The sequence below is a fragment of the Phalaenopsis equestris genome, unplaced genomic scaffold, assembly GCF_001263595.1.
Source record: "Phalaenopsis equestris unplaced genomic scaffold, ASM126359v1 Scaffold000137, whole genome shotgun sequence".
NCBI classification, from domain to species: Eukaryota; Viridiplantae; Streptophyta; class Magnoliopsida; order Asparagales; family Orchidaceae; genus Phalaenopsis; species Phalaenopsis equestris.
In genome coordinates, this window is record NW_018164579.1 from 222,216 (window position 1) to 241,298 (window position 19,083).

Here is a 19,083-nt window from a genome sequence, read left to right on the forward strand (position 1 = left end):
TAGAAAAAAGGGCCAAAGCCACTTCTAAGCCTCTTTAAAAAGGTTTTTAACCCTTTTTATGAATCAATTAAACCCATGATTAACCAAAGCCCTTTGGATGGGGACTTCTCCACACCACTTTAGCTGACCCATCTGATCCTCTTCAGCCCAAGACCAACCTTGGTGGTTGAACCCAACCCAAGCCATGTCTTGACCCAATTTAGCCCAAAATTACCCTTTTCCCATACTAGTTAAATCTCATACATTTACACATGGCCAACCCCAATTGACTTCACCAAGACCAAGCCCTGGTCTCCCTGAGTGGGATGGTGACCCCTCCCTGGCTAGCCAGCCACCTTGGTGGCCGAAAAACCCAATTTTAAAAGCACCAACTAGGCCAAAGCTCAAAATTAAACCCATCCAAGCTGTCTCATCCCAATTGGATTTTTGCACCTTGTTGGCATCCACATAAGCAACCTAGGACACCCACTAATTGCCTTCGGTGGCCTCTCTAAACCCATCTATTTAAACCCCCCCCCCACCATGGACAAAGGGGTGCCAAAGGAGGAGAGCTTGAAATTCCTTGGGGAGACTCTACTAAATTGCTTCAAAAGCTTCCTTGAGACCTCTTGAGCTTAACCCAGGCATGCTTAATCCGCATCCTTAATCACTCAAATCCACTGCTCAAGCTCAATTTTGGAGCTCAATTCCTAGGCAGAAATAGAACATCCCTCAAACCTCCACCAAATTCAAATTAATTGCACCCACTCTATCCCCATAGCAAGAGAAGAAGATTTCCCACAGAAGCCCCATCAACAGAGCACCCTAAGGTGGACTTTGATCAACCCCCTAATTTGACCTTGGTAGAAATCATATCTAGTCGATTCACCACGAATTGAGGCTCCATCCCTAGGCTCTTGGGACTCCCATGAAGCTTCCACAAGCATCCAATCGAGGCTTCCACTCTTGGACCAAGGTATTGAAAGTTAACCCTAAACTGAGCTTCATTTCACTCTCCATTCTCATATAATTGATTTAAGGGTCGATCAACCGTATAGATATGTTCTCTAGTCAAGATGAGTAATTTAAAAAAAAGTTGCACTTGATTTGGCTAAGAATTGAGTGAGATATTAGCGTTTGAAAATGGACAATTCTCGGGTTGGCTTCATTGGGGACGATGACCACGCGTCGTCCGATCTTCCGTGTATCGCTTGGATGGTCCTAATCGCGCTGAACGGAGCCGCAGTTTGAAAAGAGCGGGATGACACGGATGGCAGCACCCAGTTCTGCGGTGACATGTGTCTATTCGACGCGTACGAGGATGACACGGATAAATGGGAAATTAGGAGATTTTTTCTATTTATTTAATTCCCATAACTTCAAATATCCATAACTTTGAGTAGAAAAATCATAAAAATAAAATAAAAATATTTTGTTGCTTAGCGAAGAGAGGAAAACAATGTGAAAATACTTTCAAATTTATTTGATGCATATATTATTTTTAATTAATTAAATGGTGTTTTCCTTATTTTAATTCTCCATTTGCATAGATATTTCACCATGACTTGATCTTTGGGAATTTTATTCCACATATTATTAGGATTCTTTTCATGATTTTTCCAAGGTTAGGGGAGATCTCTAGGCATAGATAACTATTTTTCAAGACTATTTTTCAAGTTAATGGTCAAGTTAATGGTCCCTATTTTGGTTTAAAAATTATAATAATTAAAATACTCATAAATAAATACAAAACCTATTTTGGTAGGTTCATTGTGGTCAGAGGACCCTAGAAAAAATATAAACTTGATTTAATTCATTAAAAATAATCCTATTAATGATTTAATTCATTAAAAATAATCCTAATTATCACCAACCCTAAAAAATGAAATAAAATTAATTTGGAGTAAATATAAATTTAAATGGCGTAAAAATCATTCTCCACTGTAACATAATATCAAGTGAGCTCCCCATAAAAATTTCAAGTCAATTGAAGTTAATTTGGTCACTTAAAGAGATTAATTAAGTGAAATGGCATTTTTGACATTAAAATAATTATAATAATTAAAATACAATTCAAAAAATTACAAAGTTGGTTTTTGGAGCTCCTTATAATCAGAGGAACCTATGAAAAATGAAATTTAAATAAAAATAAACACTTCATTTTTTGAGCTAATTTTAAGCTTTTAAATAATTAAAAATTAATTAAAAAATCATAAAAATTGCAAAGTTATAAAAACACACTAAAATGTCACATTTAGCTTCCTCATCACTTGGAACTAATTAAAATAATTTTCCCAATTTTCTAAGTCAAGATATTAATTTTAAAAGGCTTAAAAATGGATTTTTCCTAATTTTTTCACTAAAATTATTATAATAATTAAAATATAAGTCAAAAAAATCTGAAATTTGTTTATTTGGGTTTTTTGGACTCAGAGGGATTTAATAAAAATATAAAAATTAATTTTCCATCTAAATATTATTTTATATTTAATTAATACTCAAAACAAGCAAATAATTTTAATAATTAAATTAAATCTTTAAAAATCATGAAAATTTGTCCAAGTGGTCCTCTGACCTAGATTAACTTACAATAACTTTATTAAGGACAGAAGTCTTACTTTGGTAGAGTTATTAAATTTTCATTGAAAATCTCTATTTTTGCATTAAAAATAATTATAAAAATTAAATAAACTTGGGAAAATCACATTTTCTCCTCTGATGTTTTAATTAACCCATGATTGAGGTAACATAAAATTTTTAAGTCATTTGAGTCTAATTTAATAAATTATAGGGTATGGAGTTCTTCAGGGCAAAACTATAATTTTGGAATTTAAAGCTTAATTAATATTTTAAGTCTAACTAAGAGGGTAAATGGGTAATAGGTGATCTTAAAATAGTATGTATTTATGATTGAAACATAAAAGGGATAAGTGGCAGACACCAACCTCACTTTGAATTTCATAAAAGATAAATATATAATTTTTCAAATTAATGAAATTTGGAAGAATAATTAAATAGGAAGATAAGGTGAGGGGTTTGATTTTAGAAGATCATGACTCACTGATTTTAACCCCCAACTAATTGTTTTGAGATGATTTACAATTCATGATAAGGATTAAGAATATAAATATTAAAAAATCTTTTTTTGCAAATCTACCCATTAAACCTTAAGGGATTAGTAGTGAACTAGGCTTAATCAAAATTTTGTATAATGAGGTTTTAGAAAATAACTTATAATTAATTTAAAATCTTTCAAAACACTAGAAGCCCATTTTGAAAATAAATTTTTTTAGATTCCTTAATTAAGTCAAGTTGCCCCCAAAAGGTCTTTACCTATATAATCCTTAAGTGAGATATCAAGTGATGGTTACCTCACTTAAGAGATAATCAAAACATCATAATTCACTGAGCATAAGAGTATTAATTGGATGAACTATATAACAAACACAATAATTCTAGGGACTATGAAATGTCTAGGGTATTACCCGAGACTTCTTCATAATCCTTTAGAAATCTTGTAGGACATCTAGACTTATTATGATTTGCTTAATGAAATCATCCTCAAAATTTAAACCCACTAAGTTATGACATAGGATCTGGTAGACACACCTCAAACTTGTATTTTCTTACTTCCTTTATAAGCATGCTTTAATCCCTACAAAATTATATATATAGGGTTTAGGGTTTAGGGTTTATAAGCATGCTTTAATGCCATATATTTCTTAGTTTATTTGATTTAGCCTCACCCTTAGGTCTTGTGTTTATCTTTCGGAATAGATACAAGGTTTGAGGAATAGTGCTCTTTCATTTAAACTATAAAAAATATGGGATTAGTTTGATTTCATATTTTTCTAAACTTAAATATATATGTAAATTAAAACGTGATTTTGAAGCGGGTGACGGGATTTAGATTCTGGTGACCGACAACTTCCAATGGGCAACTCCTTAAACAAAAATAGTGTCGATAAAGTACATAAATAAATCATATAAATAATAATAATAAATACTCATGTGGTAGAGTACCATCATGCATCCTAAATGAAAGAGAAAAGGTGTGGCAGTTGAGCATATGTCTGGCACACAACATGATTTAGACCAAAGATAGATTAATTGGTTGACTAGGCTTTCTGAAGGTCTTTAGTTTGTATTATGGTAAATTGAGGTTAATCCTTACTCCATCATTTTATGTTAAGGTTAATCTCAATTTTTGATGTTCTCCTTGAGTTGAGGTTCATCCCCATCTTTAATATTCCTCCTTGTGTTGAGGTTCATCCCATTTATGTCATCAAATTTAAGTTTATCCTCACTCCATCATCGAATAGGTCCCACTTCAGATAATCCATACATCCAAACCACACATCATAACTCTATACTCAACAAAAGAAAAGGAAAATCCCACGCTTACTATGATACCCGCACAAAAATATTAGTATTTACACAAAACACAAGAAACATCACACGAAAGTTACTTGAAAATGTTGTTACTTTGCAACATCAAAACTTCTATCCTATTTGGTTGTGCTCATGTATGGGGGCATGGGCTAGCAAACACCTACAAAAAAATATGATTATTTTTATTTAAATTGTGCTCCTTTTATTAGGTATTTGCACAACCACATGTAGAGCTTTGTGTTTGTTCAATACACATCACCCTAACATCCAGTCTACATAAATACAACAGGCCTACCTGTCCATCCAAAATGCCAAAACCATATTAATGTCATTCTACTCATACATGCAAGTGCACTGATAAAGAATGTACAATCAAATCATCACTGACCTAACAAAATGATACCTAAAATATTATAAAGCATCATCAATCATGCAAGTATATGTGATGATTATATGGTGTAAGAGTTCATGTATTGATCTCATGAGAAACATGCTTAAGTTTAATTCAAGTCAAAGTTCCAACTTACTAATCTTCTAAAAATAGCTTGAAAGGTTGAAGTTTAAGTGAATTTCAAAGTTACTAACTTCGGAAGTTTACAAAAAGAGAAATCTATACAAAAATTATGGAGATTTCTATCATGTAAAATGTTCTCTTTTGAATTGGACCTTAGAAATCTAGGTTAACTAAGTGACAATACTATAGGTGATACTTAGCTCTCCCAATGATCTTAAGAAGGATGGAAAATTACATTTTTTTTCTCTAAATCTATCAGATTTTCCCATGAATATGAATTTTCCATTCATGATTTCACTAACCTAGAATTAATATTCATATTCTCCTAAATTAGTGTACGTTAACAAAATTGTTCCACTAGCCTCCTTCTGAAGTACTATATTGACAGCTAGATACTCGACGGTATACCTAGTGATAATGAGATGAAATATTATATTTAAAATAAGTTTTGTAAATTATATCACTCAAGATTTACCACATTTAAATATTCATAAGGTATAAATTCAAGTGCACGTATCGTCCAAGTAATATAGGATTTTCTTTAAACCCAGAGTATCGAACCCACAGGGAAAGTCGTTACTTTTAACTGACTTCAGAAAAGTCCTAGCCAATTTCAAAAAGTCATAGCTTGGAAAGTTAGTTGATGAAAAATGTATTAGGGGATCCTACTAAACTGCTTCTACTCTTCTAAGTTCCTAATAAGATAAATACACTAAGTTAAATGAAATTGAAAGTTCAAGCTAATTAGAGATTTTCTGCCCTTGTAATGAAGCTAGTAGCTAGTGTAGATGTAAATCAACTATAATTTCTAAATAAACATGTGATAAATAGGAGCATATATCTTCATTACCCTCTTTTGAATGCATAAAGAAGATAGGTAAACTTAGTTTCAATTTCGTAAACCCTAGATTACATTAGTTAACATTCTATTCTGTTACCTTAGAGTCACAAAATCATGCTCTCAATTTGGCTAACCTAGCTTTAATTCATTAAATATATCAAATTAGTTAGGATTCTAACCTGTCACAATAGAGTCCCCAATTTATTCAAAATTTTCTTTTTAATACTTAAGTTTAAAATAAGTGTATAAAGATTAGAGTTTAAAGCATATATAAATTCGTTTTACCTTTTAAAATTATTTCCTCTTTTTGGAGTTCACTCAAACTCATGTAAAGATACTTCTCTTTCAATACATCCACTTTTTATTTATAAATAGTTACTTTTTAGCACATTTAATTTATATATTTCATAAAAATAATTACTTTTGGACAAACTCTATTTGTATTATTTTTGTAAAAATGGTTACTTTTAGGCACATTTCCATCATATTTTTGTCCCATTTAATTTATATATGTTATAGAAATAATTACTTCTGATGGATTATCACATATGAGCTTTGTAAATCTCTCCCTAAATGTCTAACTCATGAGAATACTCATTCCTAAGCATATAAGCAAAACATGGGCATCTCTATTTACATGAAATTTAAATATCCCAACATGCTAACTTGCATGGAAATTATAAAGTCCAACTTGCTAATTTGTATGGAAATTATAAAACCCAACCTGCTTACTTGCATGGAAATTATAAAACCTAACTTGGATAATCAGAATGTACATAAAACCCAAAGGAATTTTAACATACACATAACGTAACACATGAAGATTTAGCTTGGTCATAAACTAACACATGGAGATTTCCTTTAACATGGAATGTAAGACTAAGCATGTAAGAACATGGAAACATTTCCTATTACTTGAGGTATGCACTTAAGCAAATGGATGTTTCTATTTTCATGGAAGACTATCACATAAGGGTTTGATTGAGATAAACTACCACATAGATTTCTATCATGAAGGGTAACGACATAGATTTGTATGAAACATAGCCACATAGATTTACATAAAGTAAACTACCATATAAATTTCTAGCATGAAAGGCACACACATAGATTTTGCATGAATCATAGTCACATAGATTTGCATGAAAGGTAACCACATATATTTGCATAAAATATACAACCCCACATAAAGATTCATCTTCTCTTCTTTTAGTTTTTTACTTTATAAAAAGCCAAGGTCTGTTCTCAAGTAAGGTGGAGTGAAAGAAGGATAGAGTGGAGTTTCTTGGGTTTTTCGAGGTTGGAAATGGTGGGGAACCTAGGTGAAAATTAGAGTTAGGCTTGGAAGGGAGAGAGAGTGGGAGACTTGGGTGAGGTTTCGAGTAAGGCAGAGTGAAAGAAGGAGAGGGTGGATTTACTTATGTTTTTGGGTTGGGGTGAACAAAGGGAGTAAATGGGAAGTGTGAGGTTTTGGGTGGGTGAGGAAAAGGAAGGGAGTGTGGATTTGAGCGGGGTTTATATAGGTCTTCATGTATGTAAAGAGGAGGGAAATTGGGTGTGTTAGTGTGATATTTTTCGATGGGAGAGAAACTGGAAATTTAGGTGAGTAAGTGTATGTTTTCAAGTTGGTAAGGGAGTGGAGAGTTGGGTGAGTAAGCATGATGTTTTCTGATAGAAGAGAAAGTGGAGGAGATGGTGAGGATTGGGTGGCTTTTGGTTATGTGTGAAAAGGAGGAAGGATAAAGAGAAAATCCATGGGAAGCTGAGAGAAAAAACAAAACAAAAAAAAATGAAAATTCAACAAAATTTCACAATTTAATCTACATAAGACTTTGAAATAGGAAAGAAAGAGTGGTTTATTCCTTTGCTTACGAATATTTTTGGTGAGACCTGCTTAGAAGATGGAATATCTTATCTTTCTTAGTGTGGGCCTCTGTTTAGATGAAGATGAATGATGAAGAGAGGAGAGTGAAGGGAGGGAAAACCTCATTTTGGATGAGGAGAGGAGGAAATGCGAGGGAAGATGGCTCAGGTAATGGGAGGGAAATGATGAATTAGATAGTGGTTTTGGTAGTATTGAGAGAGTCTTTAAGTGGGGAATTTGGAGGGGGAAATTAAGATGGAAAAGAAGTGAAATTTGAAAATGGACAGGAAATTCAAATTAAAAAAATATGGTTTGGGTGGTTAGGTTCAAAATGATAAATATACCTCATTTAGAAGAGAAAAATATGATTCTAGTGGTTTAATTGGTTTTAGAAAAGGCAATATCTAGCTCAAGATATTTCAATTTGATGTGGTTAGGTGGTTGTGATAGTTATGATTCAAAATTTTGAACTTAACTCATTTTGTTAAGAAAAATTACAAGGAATTTAGTGTAGTTAGTTTTGGTCAAAGTGGGCCCCATCTCAAGATATTTTAGGTCAAGTGTAAGCCACATCCTAGGGAAGAAATTTTTGGTGGACTTTGAATGGGATTTTGGTGGCTTTAATGGATTAAATTAAGCTTCTTTAGCTCATTTTTAACTTTGGTTGAAGTTTGATTTTGATTTGAGTTCATTCTGAGTTAATTTTGAGGATTATTCTTTTTATTTATGTGCATATTATTGTACGTTGAAGGGCCCTAAATAGAGTCTGATTTGATCACATAAGGATTCATTTGAAAGATTTTGATGATCCAGATGCACTCGTAGTCCGTTTTGAAAAATAATGTTTCATTAAAAAAATTTTAAGTGAGACTATTTTTCATCAATGAAAACTCAAAAATGTAAAATTTTACATAAAAATTATGTCTGTTGATCACCAAACTATTTTGCATGCTCCTCATATGTTATTATGAATATCATGTAACTTATAGAATTTAATTTTAATCATTGAATTGATATGTAGAGAAAACAAAAATTTTAGGGTGCATGGAGCGCTATTCATACATGAAAGCTTGAATTGAAAAATTTTACAAAAAAAATTGATCATATAATCATCAAACTTATTTTCATTGTGTTTATATGTGATAGTAAACATCATGTAACTTTCAGAATAAAATTTCAAACCTTACGATAATTCGTGAAGAAAATGATAGTGTTGGGGTGTTTATTGGTTAAGGTTGATATTGAGGTCAAATTTAGGATTTGAGCAAAGTTAGTTATATTTTATTCATTTTTTATTTGGTTGATTTTAATTTTTATTTAGTTAGATTTCTTCTTTATGTTAAATTAAGGTTTGATTAAGTTTCAGCTTAAGGTTCATGTTATAACTAATTCAAGCTCAATTTAGTCATCTAGTGACACAAGGAGCGAGGTCTTGTGTCCCAATGAGACTGAATATAAGCTGAGGAAAGGTTGGCTAAAAAATGAGGTTAAAAAATAGACCCGCAATATGTGTGATGGACTTTACAAAGTATCGTACTATAGTGGGTTTTACTATATCCAGAAAACACCTTGTGAATTATCATCTGAATAAACCCCCTACATACTATCTGAAAGACTATTTTCAAACGAAGAGTAATTTGCAAGAAAGTTTGAAATATGATGATTTAGTGAAAACTCCAAGACAAAAAAAAAATTTGGGAGATCAATCAAAGATTGTTGAAATGGAATTTTGATCCTGTAGGAAGAACATTTGGATTGATTTGATCTTATGACTGGACAGGGATGTTTAATCAAGCGCTATCATGGAAGGTAAGCCAAGCATTATCTATTGATTTGAGTTCGTTTTGTGTTATTTTGCTTCAAATTTGCTTTGAATTTGTTCTTTTATATGCTTTTGATTTGAAAATTTTCATGTTAGTGTTCATTTAAAGTTAATACCATAGTAGGCTTCACAATAGTATGTTGATCTTCCTGTGATGTTATTTTTCTGTGATGCTCTCAAGATGTTCATGGATACATTTGTGCTTTTGTGCTTTATGTTTAAGTTTACTAGTAATTTGATAAATTTTGAGATGTTATTCCCTGTTGTTATGAGATTTCTTCTCTTTATTTTTTCCTTTTCTCATATGGCTTGCATAGGATAGAAATTAATTTTATGGAGTGAGTCACATGTTTAAAGTGTGTGGATTGTATTTTAATGTTGAATTCATAATAGGAACCCTAGTAATTTAATTAGATTGTATAAAATTTTCATTAATAGATGTAAATATTCATTAAATGAGGGGTTAGAATCAATTTTCTAATAACTAAATCTTTCACTTTTATAACTAATATCTAAACCTTAAAAAGTCTTAGAACATTAAAAGGGTGTAATTAAATAAAATTAATTAATCAGAGTTAATTAAACCTTTGAATTTAATTGATCCTAACTTTTAAATAGGGTTTTATATTCTATAATTTATGTTAAGGGGTCTTTAAAGATTAGAAATTAAGAGAGATTAGACAATCAAAATTCTTAAAGTAAATTTATGCAATTAGATATACTAATTCTTAGTAAAATTAAAGATGATTTTGGCTTAAGAAAAAAGAAGAAATGGGGAAAATTTGTGTAAGCCGCTAAGTGGAAAAAAATCAAAAGAAAAAGAAGTGCCCAATTATTTTTTAGAAGAAGCTCGAGATTGAGTATAAAAAATCAAAAGTCATGTTTATTTCCTAATTAATAAAACATAATGCATCTTTAATAGAATTCATAAATTTTATGTTTGGGAGAGGGTAAGAAATTTTAGAGTTGTTTGATGGAGAATTAAAAGTCTTAAAAATATTCTTGGGAAATGAAAATATTGTAATCACACATGATTAAGAGTTTTGAGATCTGTCTAGGCTTAGAAAGAGGGAAATTAAAGAAAAGGCTATGTTGTTAGAAATTATACCAACCTGAAATGATATTTGCACATTTTCCATTAAACTAATATAATCTTGTTAAATAATCAAAAAGTTCCTCATGAGAGTCACACAAACAACTTAGTCCCGTTTTAGATATGAGAATACTTGAGCGTAAATAATGGAGAAGTTTGGGGGAACTAATATGCTAAAATTTGTTATGTTTTTTTTTCTGATTAAATTCTCCCACTTTGTTTCTTATTTATCATAATTTTATGATTTTGAAGGGTATGTTTATCGTCTTTTCTAAGTTACAGGTGTCGAGCGAGTTTCACAAATCCAAAAAATGAAGTTATAAATTTTAAAGGACCGATTTAATTATGTTTACCCCTGGCATAATTATGTCATATCCTCTATTAGATTGGCATAATTAAGCTGGCTTCTGTCATACCTATGTCAGGCGCAATGTAACTTCGTCAGTGTCTGTCCAGATACGCATTTTGACAAATTTGGTATGTTTGAAGATAGTTTTGAAGGCCTAATTTATACAAGGAGATGAAGACCTAAAATTCACTTTTGAACTTTAAGACTTTGCCTATATGGTTAAGAAGAGTTTTTTGGGATTAGAGTTTCTCCCTATGGTTCACCTAAGATAGTTTTTTTCTTGTATTTTTCTCTTTTCATATTTTTCTGTTGAGAGTTTGGAGAGACTCTAAGAAGAGATTTAGTGCATTTACATGATGGAGATGTACGAAAGGCTTGTATTGAACTAAGAGGATCACAATATAATGTAAGCGTCGATTGGCTCAGGTTTAAATTTTTATACCTTTTGCATTTTTTTTTTTATGCTTGTAATAACTATTTTTGTGCTTTCTTTTCTCATGTATCAAAATTAATCTCATGTTTGTATTTCTGTGACGTAAGATAAGTGATTTTCTCTTTGTTTATCCTATGGATCTCATTCCTTGAACGTCTTCTTTATGCTTGGATTTCATATGTTGATATGCTAACTTTTTTGCCATAATTTACTTTTAACCTTACTCAATAAAATATTAGAATATCTTGTGATCTAGGACTTCTAATTATCACCTTGAAGAACAAGAAGAATAACACAATTTAACCTAGTGAAAGAAACATTTCTATTAGGAAATTGCAACCTAGATGGATGACTAAAGAATTCCTCGGAAACATTGCATGGTTGAGCCTCCCTAACTGTAATATGATTTTCAACACTTCTTATGACCTATACATATGCTAAACAAGACTTGTCCTTGGTTTTCAACAATAACGTGATGTTTCATAGGAAAAACATCGAGTTTGTTACAAGACTAAGAAACTTTCATCTCTGAAAAACTTTCATAAAATTTAGTATAGCTTTCTATCATTTATACTTTTATAAATTCTTATATTTGCACATCTGACACTTCAAACAACTTCAAAAGTTTAGTAAATTATAACTTCGTTTGTAAGAAATTTGATAACTTCCCGTGTGGAATCGATATGTGGGTTTTTATCTGTATATTAATTGATTGATATGTATACTCGCATGATTGTTCGATTGCTTCACAACAATTTCGAGAATCAGAGGCCCATCCCTAGCCACACGAAGATTAATCTTTGATACAAGAAGTTCCAAAAAAATGTGGAATTATTCAACGCTACTAGCACATGGAGTTTTTAATATTTTTTCCTCTTGATTCCAAATTTCCAATACATTTTTTAATCATGTAATATAATCATGATTATCGAATGACAAAACCTACATTTTGAGAGAACTCAATCCTTTTGACACTCCATTCATTGCATAAGGAGAAATTCATTTGGCTTTTCTTACTCACCTAGCATAATTGCTAAACACCGGGGAAGAGCATCTTTGGAAAGCACACCTGACCTAAACATCAAACATCAATGGAGAGCATCTTTGGGAAGCATAACTCATCTGTACAAAGAGATTAATTAATTGACTTAGGGATCAAAGATCAAGAGATTTCGACCTAAGTAAAGTCAAGAGGTGCAAGTTACTACTCCCTATAAGAGAGCAACAACTCCTACTATATCCGAACAATTACAATTCCTCTTTGGTTGAGTTGTAATCATAACTAATGTGTATCTTCAAATTGCAAGAAAGAAGGTAAAAACAACATGAACAGAAAAATTACAATCCTAGATTGTGAGATTCCTTCAAGAAGCGTAATACACCAAGGAGGAAAAATAAATCACAAAACATACTTTGTCGTTTTTGTCATATCCATACAACATTATTAAGTACAAAAAGGTAATGGATAATGGTTGTACTTTCAATCTCTTATTTTTTTCGCAGTTTTTTCAAAAAGACAAAAATTAGTGAATTAAATTAGTACACAAATAAATTCATTATGGACTGAAGAAGATTCTAACTGACCTAAGGTGCTTGATAGCCCAAATCCTCAAAATCTTGTTGTGAGGTTCCTGCTACTTGATTCTAACTGTCAGATTAAGAGATATCATCTTGAGCTCTCTAAATAGATATGATCTATTACCTTTAAAAAGGGGAGGACGAACCAATCTCTCTCTCTCTCTCTCTCTCTCTCTCTCTCTCTCTCTCTTCCCTTCTTATTTATTAAAGAAATGTGCCACCATAACTATTTTCTTCCTCTATGGGTCTTGCCTAGATTGTATGAGCTCACAGAAATTTTGAGATTCAACAATATACATAGCATTTGTAGTACAAAATCTCAAGAGAAATTAATTTTTTCAAGCTTACATTAATGTAATTTATAATAGGATATCATGAAATAATTTATTTCCCGTTGAATTATATACTTTTATTTTGATTGATGTATAATTTGAAAAAATTAATTATTAATGTATTTTAAATTTCAACTTCGCCATGAACCAAGGCCACCAAATAGAAGCAATGAAATCATGGGTCAATAATCCTTTTTAAGAATTTGAGGGTCATGCCAAGCATTTAGTGAAACAAAACAAAGATACAAAATGTCCTATATGACTCAATTAAGAAAAATTAGTAAGAATCCTAAAAACAATCATCTAAAAATAAAAACCAAAACAATCGCTCCAAAATAAATTATTCAAAGTCTTCAAAGTACTAAAAAAAAAAGGTCTCCAAACAAAGTTATCTGAGGGAGAAAACACAAAAAAATCTAAAACTTCCAAACAACATGATCACGCCAATTTCAAATAAAGACTAGCTGATAATAGTTGTATCCCTTTTAAGACTCCAAATATTCAATAAAGATTGGCTAAACAAAATTGTTAGCAAAGTCTATAAGTGAAAGCAGAAACAAGTAGGAGAAAACACAGTAAAATCCTCATATTAAAATCCACATTATCATGGGAGAACAAAGAATGAACAACAACAACAACCATAAATTCCAAACAAAGACTTCAACTGATTGTATAAAGGGATAGACAGAAAGATTACAACAAAACTTTACCAAAAACATGAAACTCAAACTTGTGAAGTCTAAAAGCTAAACAAAACAATTAACAACATAACATCAAACAAAATTGAGCCAGCTTAAAAACAACAAAAAGGGGAAAAAGAAAGCCTAAACATTAAATCGAAACAACCAACGAAAAAGGAAATAAGAATAGAAATGGAGAAGCTCAAGAAAAACTCAACAATTAAGCTAGAATCTCCATCCAAGACTCCAAAAATATTAAAGCGTCAAATAAACAGTAATAAACTATATGAAATGTTTCTTAAATGGTTGAAACTTAAAGCCAAATATTTCCATCTTGAAGCAAATCAAAGACGACTAAAAATAAAAATAAGATAATATGAAAATTCCAGAGACGATTGAAACCCATAGCAAAGGGAGAGCACATCATAGCAAAAACACCAATTAACAAGTGAAGTATCTGCAGTATCAGTTTGAATTACAAATTATAAAAATTCCTAATAAAGTTGGCAACACCATTCTTAAAATTCCATTTTTGTACTTCATTTTCATATGCTGATGAATATTTCTAACAAAAATCTCAACAAAACTATTAATTTTTTTTTAAAATTTCTACTATTCTTCTCAAACTAGATCCGATAAACAATAGATTTAACATCTAAAAAAGAATAATCTCTTACAAATTTTATTATTGCTTTCAGAATAATAAATAAATTTGTAAAATGATAAGAAATTAAAAAAAAACCCAGCTTAGGAGCACAACTCTTCAGCAAATTATGAGAGAAAGAACACTTAAAAAACATATGATTATTAGTCTCAAAACTATTAAGACATAAAACAAGGTTAAGATTAGCATTTATGCCTCTAGAATTTACAATGTCATTAAACTTAAGGTTGTCATTAACAACTCTTCAAGAATTTAAAGTCAAATTCATAGAGTATTCCTTATACCAAATCAATCTATTCCAATCTCTAATAAACAAATTTTCATATATAAACTGGTAAAAAGTTTTATTAGAATAGAAATCTTTCCCTTTCAAAAAATAATTAGTACTCTCATCAGCCACATGTATGATATAAAAAAGATGTAAACGGTGAGCAAGCACATCCCAATCTTATGAAAATATTAAATGGCATTAATTAAAGCATCTTTAACCTTAATAAAATTAGGGAAGTGAAATCAATTAAAAATCGAGTTACCAAATGCCTCACATAAAGAAAAACCTTTAAGCCAATGATTTTATTTAAAAAAAAAGATTGCTATTGTTATTGAGTTGAAATAAAATGCATCTTCTAATTCCTTATGCATTAATACACCAATCAGCTAATAAAGAGTTAGAATTAAAATATAATAATAAAAATAGCTTCTCATGATATAATTAATTAATTGAAAAACAATCGGTTTAAGATAAATATTTATTAAGTTTATCAAATAATAATATATAAGTAATTAATTGAAAAATGATTGGTCAAAAGATAAAACTTTGTGCTTCCATCCCTCCCAATTATTTATGAAATTTATCAATAATAATATTATAATCCACAATATTAAGCTTAGAAGTTTTGACAATAACAACAAGATAAGTTCGAGACGGCGACTTGATAATAAAGCCCCTACCATCACACAAACTCCACTAATCTAATTAAGATTTCTCCTTATGACAAGAAAACCGCAAAATGTCTTCATATAAGCCCGAGGCGCTTATTTATTCGTGTAGATAAACCGTCGTGTAACATGCCCCTGAATTAGTAAACGGACCATAACCAAGGAAGAGAAATTAACGCGGACTCCTCCCGCTGCCCGACCGTCCCTGCGCTCTCTCCCCGCTTCTCCCCCTCATTCGCCCTCTGAATCCCAAAACCATACAGATTAGACACAAAAACGCTTAAAAAAGGTTGAGCGCCGTAATGGCGCCGTCAACGAGACGATGGTGGAGGCGCGCAACGTCGGCGTTAAAAGACAAGCAAAGTGTGTACCTAAGCCGGGTTGCGGGCGGCGGCCAGCGGGCTCGCCCCCCCAGCCACGATGAGCGCTCCGTCGATTACAAGAACGCCGGGCGAGTGTTTGCGTGGGCACGCACCTCGCCCACCTGTCTTGATCCGCTCATGCGCGCGCTCACTCGCCGCGCAACCCGAACGCGTTCATGGGTTGTGGGGCTCAAGACTCTCCTCCTCGTACATGGCGTTCTCCTCTGCTCCGACGCCGCGCTACGCATCGGCCGCCTCCCGTTCGACCTCTCCGACTTTCGCGACCACTCCGCTCGCCCCTCCGTTGCGTCCTACGGTTTCTCCGCCTTCGTACGAGCCTACTTCCAATTCCTTGATTACCGCTCTGTTTTTTCTTCCCCCATCTCCCAATTTTATAAACGCGAAAATTCCCCCTCGTCTTTCTCCGATTCCATGCTGCTAGCTCCCGTTCCCTCCCATTCACTCAGCAACGATCTGGAGATGTTGGTGAAGATGCAGCATCTGCTCGAGCTGCTGATGCAGATCCGGCCATATGCCGATGGAATGGAGGTGGGGCTTATTCTTGAGGCGATGAATTGTGTCGTCATTGAGATATTTGATGTATACAGCAGTATCTGTAGAGGCATTGCAAGATTTCTTGTTGATGTGCTCGGCTCTAATTCCTCCACATCCTCTGCCTCCCTGACGGATGCCGCTTCCTCAAAGGCCAAGAACGTTTTGCCCCCTGAAGAAAGGAGACGACTTGGTATGGCCGGGATGAGGGTGCTCCGTAGAGCTGCAAAGCAAAACGAGCAGCTCTCCTCATTCTTCGGTCTATGCCGTAGCCTGGGCGTGCTGAACGCTGCCGAGATTCCTCCCGTGGAGTCCATACCTGAGGAAGACATCCGCGACCTCGAGGATCTTGTGCGTGGTGGCGTCCCTGGGAGTGCTGAGGACGAAAATTATCGCAAGGAGGATGAAGACATAAGAAGCAAGAAACCGTATGATCGGAGGTCGGTAACGGTGGTGACGGAGGAATGGGAGGTTTTTGAGGAGGACGCTGCAGCGGCGGCCACCCCTTTGCTGAACGGCATTGGGAATCCCTTCCTCTCATTGAAAGATGAAGTAAAGCCGGCGTTTTTACGCTTGCCGTGGGCTGCGCCAATACACCATCAAGCAGCTCCGCCGTTCGCCGGCGGCAATTTGATTGAACTGATTTCAAGAAAGAAAAATTGATATAAAGTTGCTCTGGCCATCATGTTGGGATTGATATTCTTCAATTCTATAGGGAATAATTTTGTCCACTGCGTTCTGGGGTTATTCTTGGATTCGTATAACGTTTTGGTGAGGATTTGAGCTTCTTGTTTTATTTAATTAAGTCCTGCACTAAGTTGCATTTTTAGCTTTGGTTGCAGGACTGCAACTATCCATGATGAGCGATAAATTATCATCAGCATTTACAAGTACTAGAATTTTATATGTAGAATACGGTTTGATGGGAAGGATTCTTCTCCTTTCTTTGTCTTGCCCTATTATTTTTTTTTATTTTGTTTTAATTTTTTGTGTAAATGTCTAAACCAAACTTACCATAAAGTAACAAAATGGAAATATTAGCCATTAATGATTTCCTGCAAATTTCCACCTTCTGGAACGTGAAATGTTTTGCTTTATTACTGCATGTAAAGTGGCCTGCACGTACACTGGAGTGCTAAAAAATAATCTCACATTACAAGGTAAAATAAAAGTCTTTGGTTATTAATCTACTAGTAATGATTTTTTTTTAAGTTGAATTTTTTAATTGATGGATGCTCGTTCATTATATAGTTTAACTTGGGTTGTTCTCCAAATAATGGGAATTATAGCGATGCTAGTCTAATTGAAATAAAAATGTTTGTCAGGGATGGATTCTGCTAGAATTTATGATTGCAAAGGGTATGCTTAGGTTCCTCTTCCTTCATTTTTATGCATGTCTGTATCTTTCTTTTTTGCTTGAGATCTTCCCACCTCGTGCTGCTGGTAATGACTTGAGGGCTTACCTTCATCTATTGGCAGACCACTACTTGGGAAGTCACATGTCCTAGTGACTTCTAATGAGAGGCCTCCTTTTATTAGTAACTTCTCCCAAGAAACTCGTATCTTGATGGCTCATTCAATAAATTACCATTTTAGATCAAATTCGCTTACTTTCTAGGTCCTTGAATCTCATTCACCATGGAGCTCATCCCAAGAGCTCGACTGTTGACAATCTCGTTAGGGTTTTTGAGTCCTTTAAACCTTTAGTGTCTGTGATACCGAAGATAACCTAAAACCCAATAGGCGAAGAACATTTTATCACGCAAAGCAAGGATTACAATCAAGACCATAAAACAGAAAGAAAATAAGAAATAACAGATATACCCCACTAGGGGTGTGATAACGGAGTTAACTCAAATCACACGGAAACACAAATATTATCTATGAATTCCAAACATATTACAAACACGATACGGAAAAATAGGAAATTGACGATAATCAAACATGAAAACACAAACAATAAAAGACGTCCGGAGGGGACGACGAGGACAGAGACTGTTGGACGGTGGTTGGTGGCTGAGCTAAGAAGGTTGCAGCTGTAGGGAAGTGGTAGTAGGGATGGGCAGCCGCTAGAACAACAAGATAGCTTGGGGTGGTAGTCAAAACAACCCAGTTGCTGTTTGGGACATTTAGACAACAATTAAACAATAAAGCAAAGGTGTTGTATGCTGTGGCAGTGAAGGTGGAGGGCTGGGATAGTGAGGGCAGCGATGATGAGGCAGGAAAACAGTAGATCCTTGTTGTTCTGGGTGGTGTCAGCAAGGGTTGCGATGGTAACGACATCGAACCTCAGCTGGAGAGGAGTAAAAATGTCATCGGAGGCTGGATTGGTGGTTGCGGTGAAGGCTAGAGAGGTGGGGCTATTGTGGAAGAAGTATGACAGCAACCAAGAGGATGGATGGAGAGATAAATATCTCCGAGGGAAAAAACTACAGCCGGAGCACCGCCTGGACCTGTGCAGATGATCACCACCTTGAACAAGGGACGAGCACTACCTTGACGTCGGATACAACTCTCAGTATGGAAAATACTCAAACAAAACTAAATTCAAATTTTATAAAACTGACCCCTAAATCAAAGCGCATCATTTCCTATTTATAAAAACACATGACTTATTTTAGGAAACATTTCAAATAAGGAGAATAAAAATCATATTTCAGATTTTTGTAAAGTCTTCTAAATAGGAAAG

At 33.5% G+C, this 19,083-nt stretch overlaps 1 protein-coding gene across 1 annotated transcript; it reads left to right on the plus strand.

Moving 5' to 3' along the window:
- The first annotated feature begins 15,506 nt into the window (after positions 1–15,506).
- Positions 15,507–17,334, plus strand: LOC110021663 (putative clathrin assembly protein At1g25240). Its single transcript, XM_020720247.1, has one exon. The coding sequence runs from the start codon at positions 15,783–15,785 to the stop codon at positions 17,055–17,057; it is 1,275 nt and encodes a 424-aa protein (XP_020575906.1). The 5' UTR covers positions 15,507–15,782; the 3' UTR covers positions 17,058–17,334.
- The last annotated feature ends 1,749 nt before the right edge of the window (positions 17,335–19,083 follow it).

What these genes read in the sequence shown, in the direction of transcription:
- LOC110021663 (XM_020720247.1), top strand. Translation starts at nt 15,783, where the DNA reads ATGGCGCCGTCAACGAGACGATGGTGGAGGCGCGCAACGTCGGCGTTA.